Consider the following 9,000-nt stretch of genomic DNA (forward strand, 5'->3'; position numbering starts at 1 on the left):
TCTAGTCTTAGAAGCGCTGTCGATGGAGTTCAGAACATGTTGTCCAAGGGAGTTATTGTATGCAGATGATTTGGTTCTCATAGCAGAGTCGATGGAAGAATTAGTTGAAAAGTTTGAGAAGTGGAAGAAAGGACTAGAAGAGAAAGGGCTAAAGGTAAACACAGCAAAGTCTAAAGTCATGATTAGTAGCATTGCAGCCAAGTGTGACCTTGTAGTTGGAAAGTGGCCTTGTGGAGTTTGCAGGAAAGGGGTTGGTAGTAACTCAATTTTTTTTCAGACTTGCAAGCATTGGGTGCATAAGAAGTGCAGTAGTATTAGTGGAAGGTTAAGAGCTGACATACAGTTTGTATGCAAGCGTTGCAAAGGTGAGATTATAGAGAATGAAGTATTTCCAGCTTTAATGATGTACAACAGTGGCTCGTTAAAGATAGTTGAGAACTTCTGTTACTTAGGTGATATTTTGGGCAGTGAAGGGGGTGTTGGAAGAAGTGTTACTTGCAGGATAGGTTCTGCTTGGAAAAAGTTCGGAGAGTTACTTCCTTTGTTGACTAGCAGAGTCCTGTCAATTGAGGTAAAAGGTAGGTTGTATGAGGCCTGTGTAAGAAGTGTTATGTTGCACGGTAGTGAGACATGGGCAGTGAAGCAGGAAGATCTTGACCGTTTAGAAAGGAATGATATGAGAATGGTTAGGTGGATGTGTAACGCCAGTCTGAGAGACAGAAAGAGTTCAGATGAGCTAAGAAGCAGGCCAAGTCTCCGTAGAATTTAAGATGTTACCCAGATAAGAAGATTGAATTGGCTGGGGCACTTGGAAAGAATGGAGGAGGATAATTGGGTAAGAAAGTGTAGAGACTTGATAGTTCCTGGGGCAAAGCCCAGAGGCAGACAGAGAAAGACTTGGCAGGAGGTTATAAGGGCAGACTTGATACAGAGGAAGTTGAGTTTAGATCTAACACAGTCTAGATCAGATTGGAAGAGGGTCATTAATATACCCCGTCCAACCCATGCTAGCATGGAAAACGGACGCTAAGCCGAGAATGATGATGATGATGATGTAGCCTGTTTATTATTTTATTTGATCTGAAGTTACATGGGTGCATTTGTAAAAGGGCTTCTCATTGGATGTGTAACACATATACCTGTATCCTGATGGTCAATGTGGTTTATTGTATTGACTGCTTGACCGGTCATTGTTTAACATTAGTTTTGCAACCTTTATAGGGAAACAGATTAAGTGAAATAAATTATGTCGTCTGATAGTTTTTGCTATAGCAGACCTCCCTAAGTGTTTTACTGGAAGCACTCCACACTGGTTGTGCGAAATGGTTTAACTGGACTATGTGGTCAACCAAAATTGCAATGCTAACCTTTTGTTGCTTTAATGAATTTCTTATCTTCCATGCTTAATGTTTTCTTGGTGCTGCATTATTTTATTGACATAATCTAGCCCCTATGCATGGATTTTGTTTTATTTAAACATGCTTTTACTGGTACAACTTTTATTAGAACCCTTATTTACTCAAAAAATGATGTAACTTTATTTCATTATATTTCAGTCTTGCGTTTGTGAGAAGGTTTAAAAAACGATATTTAGTAATTAGTCTAGCATCACCTGTTGCAAATGCTAGCCAAGCGGACTTAAGTTTTTTATTGGCTTGCGATACGTCGATGATTAGAAATAGGCTTTGTGTATCCTAGAGTAACAAAAAAACCCAGCTCCGTCATAACATTGGTTCCACAGCTTCATAGCTGTACAGCTATCTTGTTTATCTATATATTATCGAAAAAATCAGCGCGAAATCACGAGGGAATACGGGAAAAACGCCCTAGCAACCACAATATACAACCGGTTGCTAGGGAAAATTTTGGAATATGCATTGTCAAAAATTGTGGATTTAAGCCATATCTCTTTCAAATTTAGTAAAATCTTTTAAGAGCTTAATTTTCCATCTTCATAGACTGTTTTTCCACAGAAAAGAAAAATCGCAAATTTTATGTATCCTTCCAAATTTTTGGTGTTTGGTGTTTAAGTCACACAAGTTAGTATTTTAAAGTCCCAACTGACTTTGTCATGGTAGCGACCATAGGTACTACTTTGATCTTTAATATCCTGAGAACCAAAACTCACAAATATTTAAAAAATAAACATTATTCATATTTATATACATTATATATAATGAACATTTTTATAAAAAAAATAATTTTGACATCTTTTAAATCATGTATGGTTTTATTGAAAGTTTGTTTTGTAAAATTGTTGCCTAATTTAGCGCTTGGCATATATGTGACAGTTCCACATGGCAATGACACATAAAAATTTGATCTAAATACGTGTTGTGTTCATAGATGAATCTTTATCATACCGCACCCATATTGTCACTCCTCTCTTAACTGAAAATGTTTCATCCCGATTGGACCTCTCTGATCATGACGACAAGTAGCTATGGGAAGTCATATTAAAGAAAACTAGTGGTAGCTAATTATTTATTATTTTGTAATTATTCAAAAGTAGTGGTAATTATTTAGGTATGAAAATAAGATTGTTTGTATCCTTAAATGAAACAACGTAGTGTTTTTTTTTACAAATAAATTATTAAAACATACTTAAAGGCTAGCTACCTTCTCATTTTTTTATATTCTTTTGCTACGTCAAGTTAGGGACAACTGCAAATTAAACTAATTCGCCTAAATGGGCTATAATAGACAAATTAGACGAAATTTATCTCCTAACTACGCTATCGGCATTAAATTTTCTTTTTACAGACTTCTGGTTCATGACGTCCCCTTCTATTCTGATGTGACAAATAAATGAAGGCTGTACACCGCAAAATATTGCCCGCCTGGGGTCTAAGTGCAGACAGAGCTCAATAGAATGTGTATTTAGAATTTACAAATTTTTGACTCGAATATTTTTGCATCGAGCTACAACGAAGGTCTTCAACAAAGATGTCACACAAAAGAAAATGTTTCAAACTGTCGCCGTAAACTGCATATGAAAAACAAAAGGACAGTAGAATGTCTTTGAAAATTACAAATTTTTGACTTAAATATTGTCGCCCTAAACTACAACGAAAGTCTTCAACAAAAATGTCACAATGAAGAAAAGTTTTCAGAATGTCGCCGTAAACTGCATAAGAAAAACAGAAATTCAATACAATGTGTATTTAGAATTTACAAATTCTTGACCCAAATATTGTCGCCCTAAACTACAACAAAAGTCTTCAACAAAAATGTCACAATGAAGAAAAGTTTTCAGAATGTCGCCGTAAACTGCATAAGAAAAACAGAAATTCAATACAATGTGTATTTAGAATTTACAAATTCTTGACCCAAATATTGTCGCCCTAAACTACAACAAAAGTCTTCAACAAAAATGTCACAATGAAGAAAAGGTTTCAGAATGTCGCCGTAAACTGCATAAGAAAAACAGAAATTCAATACAATGTGTATTTAGAATTTACAAATTTTTGACCCAAATATTGTCGCCCTAAACTACAACAAAAGTCTTCAACAAAAATGTCACAATGAAGAAAAGTTTTCAGAATGTCGCCGTAAACTGCATAAGAAAAACAGAAATTCAATACAATGTGTATTTAGAATTTACAAATTTTTGACCCAAATATTGTCGCCCTAAACTACAACAAATGTCTTCAACAAAAATGTCACAATGAAGAAAAGTTTTCCGAATGTCGACGTAAACAGCATAAGAAAAACAAAACGACAATAGAATGTCTTTAAAAATTACAAATTTTTGACTCAAATATTGTCGCCCTAAACTACAACAAAAATCTTCAACAAAAATGTCACAATGAAGAAATGTTTTCCGAATGTCGACGTAAACTGCATAAGAAAAACAGAAATTCAATACAATGTGTATTTAGAATTTACAAATTTTTGACCCAAATATTGTCGCCCTAAACTACAACAAATGTCTTCAACAAAAATGTCACAATGAAGAAAATGTTTCAAACTGTCGCCGTAAACTGCATAAGAAAAACAAAAGGACAATAGAATGTCTTTAAAAATTACAAATTTTTGACTCAAATATTGTCGCCCTAAACTACAACGAAAGTCTTCAACAAAGATGTCACATAAAAAAAAATGTTTGAAACTGTCGCTGTTAACTACATAAGAAAAACAGAAATTCAATAGAATGTTTATTTAGGATTTACACTGACTCAAATATTGTCGCCCTAAACTACAACGAAAGTCTTCAAGAAAGATGTCACGCAAAAGAAATGTTTCAAAATGTCGAATTAAACAGCATAAGATAAACAAGTGCCAACAGATTGAACTTTTTTAAATTGGCTAATGTCGGGGTGCACACGTTATCTCTGTCTTCGTCACTGCATTTAAAAACTTGTTTAGCACATACGATGTACCACGTGTAAGTTAGAAAAAAATAAATCTATGGTCCAACTATGATGTTTTAGCCTGGATATATCCAGGTTAATTTTGATGATGTAACCATGAATTTTACTACATACTAATTTCTCATTTCGCGTTATAACTGATCATGCACTGACTTTCTATCATAGATGGCACTTCAAAACTATGGTTACACGAACTTTACTAATATTTATGTGTTTAATATTTCTATGAGATAAAAACAGATTTTATAGAGTACAAAGTATGAAGAGCTGACACAGTTGATGCCTTCAATATAAACAAACTAGTCGATAAGGCTTGTGGAAAAATTAAATTCAGTAGGAAATATGGAAAAGTAAACCATCATTTAAGTTTTGATGACGTTTGCAAGAAACCTTCAATACACGCAAAAAAAATTTTCAGAAATTTGTTTACTTATTGTAGAATATGAAACGCTGATCACAATAACGTATAGAATCATTAATATGCTTTTAACGAATGCCTAAGGATAAATATTTAAAGCTGATTAAAAAAATGTACAAGAACATGCACTTTTGACAAGTGGTTGCAGAAATATTGTGGCTCAAAGGATTTTTGATTACGTCATCAACCTGTCTATTCAAAAAACGGATTAGGGGAGGTTTGGAAAACTTACCAAAATTGGTCCCATGCGGTCCCTAGATACCTAGGCAGTGAAAAATCACTGACGTCACCTATTCGGTTCTGGGTTATTTGGCCTCAAAATTTTAAGTACATTGTAATCGCTTCATAATTTTAATATTAGATACTTACGTTAAATTATTATTTTTGACGTCGCAACGTTGAGCTTGTCAATTAACATTTGAGATACGCATTTTTCGGCTCCATCAAGTGAAAATAAACATCCATTTTGCCTCTTACAGACCTACAGACACACTAATCGTATCTATATAACAATATTGTTTAAATTACTTATTTACTTTTAAAACGTCTTTGATGTATTATATTTTTGAATAAATTTTTTTTATTATTATTGTTTATTGTAGGTCGTTCGCAACTACTCTTGTTTTTTAAAACACCCCAGCATAGTATGTAAAAAACCTTTCAAGCTGAAAAGCTAATAAATATTATTACAGCACAATTTGACCAGGATCCTCTAATCGGCAGTTTTACAAAAAACATGGTCGGATATTTTAAAAGTATTTTTTTATAATCATTCTAGTTTCCTGCGCTTCTTAGAAGCTGATTATATGATCCGTATTCTTCCCAGTTGTTGAGATATCTCGGAAGCCGGGATAGATCGGCTGTTCTAATAAGAGGTCCTATTAGAACAGCCGATCTATCGATCTATTTCATGCTGTGGCGATGTATACAACATGGCTCCCGATATGTCTCAGTTATCAGACAAACTATATCTCGGGGGCAGCGCTGAAGAGTATACATGTAATCGTAGCTTAAGCCGAGATTTCCCGGTACCCAGATGGTTTTTTTCTTGTGCCAGGGTAGTTTTCTTGCAAATCTCGTTTTTTTTTCTCGTAGGGTGTTTTCGTAGTTCGAATCGACCCTGCTTTGATGATACATTGCTGAAGACATTTTTTTCAGCAAGGAGATGATCATTGGCAGCCGATTGTTAAAGAGTTCGGTCTTCCTCGGCGGTGACTGCGCGATCTCCTATTTAAAAATCCACCCATGGATCAACTTTGTCAAGTTATTCATTCCAACTCGAGAGACATCAGTAACTAAGTGTGTACATTAATAGCGGGTGTCTTATCACTTGCCGCATACTTTCTACTTGTTTAGTATTGCATTTGTAATTAAATACCTGCTTCACAAACGTGTTCTAAAAATCTTCAAAATGAAAGAAATATACAGAGGGAAAGGAAGTTACGAAACATAAAGTAATGAAAAAAAGAGAGACAATAAATTAAAAACACAGAAACTCAAAAGAAAAAGATGTACTAAAAAAATTGTTGAAACAAATTCTTGCCATTTTAAATTGATTTATTGAAATTTTACTCCGCACACGTACTGACCACGACAGTTTACCACAGTAAAATCTTACTTCTATGTAAGCCTAATCAACGTTATGACTCGTTCCCAGGGCTACTTTTCTTTTTTCCGATATATGAGGACGGTAGAAAATTTCCTGCGAACGAGGCTTCCTTAATACTTATTTAGTAATTAGTGCCCTGTCCAAAAATTTTTAATTGTTTTTCCAATGGTCCATCAGTTACAGTGGTCCATACCAGACCAATTACAAGAAAATATTTCACTCCAAATATAAATGCGCACGTCAAAAAGTTTTTACTTTACGACAAAAAAAATATCAAATATCTAAAAAATGCAAATACCAAGATTGTGTCTCTGTTACTTTTCGTTCTTTTTTTCGCAAAAAAAGAACAATCCATCGACAATATCGCCTTGTTATATTTGGCATGGCAAGTTTTATTATAAACCCCAGAAGTTTTTCAAACTACACTTGACACTCAACCGTCTAATCTAATTAAAAGAAATCTCACCAATTTATTTGGATTGTGCTGTTCCTCACTACCTAGTTGTTAGAGATTGTTTGTCTGGCGAGCCTGGTGTTTCCCGGAAATACAAAGACGTAAATAGATGAAGATATTGCAATCGGATTTTTTCATTGAAGAATAACAATACAGAGATGCATTTACGTAAACAAATACGTGATGTAACTGCTCAGCTTTTGAAAGAAGTTTGTAGAGACGTACGAATTAAACCGTTGCTTGCTCCACTACAAAACGAACGCTTTGACCAGAAAAGTGCAATCACATCCAATGAAGCTCGATTAGATGTTAGCGCACTTGGTTTCTGGATTCCTGGCCAACGGTGTCAGGGTCTTTGACCTTAACGCCCAGAGGTATAGGAATACAGAAATCAATGGTTCAAGCTGCGTTAACTGGATGTCCCTGCTGTTATTCTGAAGAGGTGATGGTTCAAACTTGCAGCCTGTAGTTTTTTATTAACCCAAAATTGCGGTGGATGCAGATTATATAGAAATGTTGTGGCCGTTGTTGTTGAAGTATTATCTCCTTAAGATGTTAACGTAGTAAATATTGGTGCAGACATTGTCGAAAAATTAAACATGATAAACACAAAATAACGCATAATAAAGGCTTTGACTATGGGCATTAATAATATTACTCAATTTCTTATAATTAGCCTAACGACATAAAAACAAAGTATTTATTGGCAGTAACCCTACTTTTCTTCCATGGTCAGAGCTCAAATTTTTTTTATTAAACCTCAATAAGAGCGCTGAACAAAATAAAGATTTATTTACACAATGGCTAACAAAAGCGTGAAATAGTGCAAAGCCTGGTTTCTACTATGTGCATAATTTGCACAGCTCAAATTTTTAAGAACTGCAGGTAGTTTTCAACATGTTTTTTCTTTAGTTTTCGCAAAAAAAAGTAATACATACATTTTTTGTTATGAAAGTCGTACGCTTTCGTGCAAAATATTGCTCTTTAGTCCTTTCCTTTATTCCTCTTCCAAGAAATAAAAAAATAAAAAAACCATAAAGTCGATTTTATCGTATATGTACTTTTTATCGTAAATTTACTTTTTCTATAGTGATAATTTAGGGCCGCCAGATAACGATTTAGGGTGAGGGGGCCAAAATTGCAAAAAAGGACCTTAATATATTTTGTTTCACTATGACTTACAACTCTTTCTCGGGGGATGTAGATTCCTGACTGATATTATAAAAGTAGAAAGTCACAAGAATGATAATAATTGAAATGGAGTAAAAAGTGAAAGAAATTACGAAAAAAGAAAAACTTCTTAAAATGATGAAAAGAAACAATCATTTATGGAAAAAAAGTGCCCCCTTTTTTCCGACATTTTACTTTATCTTTCACTTGGCATTGTGAACTGCAACGTTTTGACGTTTTTATTTGGGACAGATTTTTAAGCATTTACTTCACTTTGTAATGTTTCTAAGCTTTCTCAAAATAAAGTATTTTCCGAACTAAAGTAGTGCATGAAATTGTTTCTTAATGGTTAAATTTCTTCTTGCTTTTTTATTTCCAAAAAAGAAAGAAAAAAATATAATTGGCACTTAATTTCGAACAAAATGACATTAGAAAATACTTCTTTTATGGAGTTTCGCCACCCTCGTTCCCAGTGTTTTTTGCCTTTTGTTATAAGATGCTTTAGCTGTTTGAGATTGAGGGACTTTTATTTTAATACCTTTGTGTTCTTGCTGGATGTCTTATAGCTTCAGTTACTTTAACTCTCCAATTCGTAGAATTCTGCAAATTCTAATAGCACATCACTATAAATCTAAGATGTAAAAAATTGTTAGTATAATCGCATAGAATCACTATTTGGGTTAGTATTTGTGGAGTTAAGAGTTATTCTTGGTTTTGAACGAAATTTTGATTAGTTGGACTTGGTTTCCGCTGAATTAGGACCCCAGTGAATGCAACAAAATGCGGAAAAATTTTCTTTCAACAAACCGATAACATAAAGACACATAAAAAACGGATCTGCTAAATGATCGTGACCATCTCATACACTTTTTCCAAGCAGGCTTATATTTACTTAACGTGAACTGAGCAAACGCCGATTGGATCACCACTGCAAAAGAAGTGGCAAGACTGCTTAAACGAGGGTTTTAATTGATTC

The 9,000-nt window shown here is 34.1% G+C and overlaps 1 protein-coding gene across 1 annotated transcript; it reads left to right on the plus strand.

Moving 5' to 3' along the window:
- The first annotated feature begins 6 nt into the window (after positions 1–6).
- On the plus strand, positions 7–3,465 carry LOC130629336 (uncharacterized). The gene is made up of 2 exons (XM_057442494.1): positions 7–2,472; positions 2,764–3,465. The coding sequence occupies exon 1, from the start codon at positions 23–25 to the stop codon at positions 767–769; it is 747 nt and encodes a 248-aa protein (XP_057298477.1). The 5' UTR covers positions 7–22; the 3' UTR covers positions 770–2,472; positions 2,764–3,465.
- Positions 3,466–9,000: the final 5,535 nt, after the last annotated feature.

Source organism: Hydractinia symbiolongicarpus, unplaced genomic scaffold (genome assembly GCF_029227915.1).
Source record: "Hydractinia symbiolongicarpus strain clone_291-10 unplaced genomic scaffold, HSymV2.1 HiC_scaffold_42, whole genome shotgun sequence".
Lineage (NCBI taxonomy): Eukaryota > Metazoa > Cnidaria > Hydrozoa > Anthoathecata > Hydractiniidae > Hydractinia > Hydractinia symbiolongicarpus.

Coding starts and splice junctions, on each gene's coding strand:
- LOC130629336 (XM_057442494.1), top strand. CDS start 23: ATGGAGTTCAGAACATGTTGTCCAAGGGAGTTATTGTATGCAGATGAT.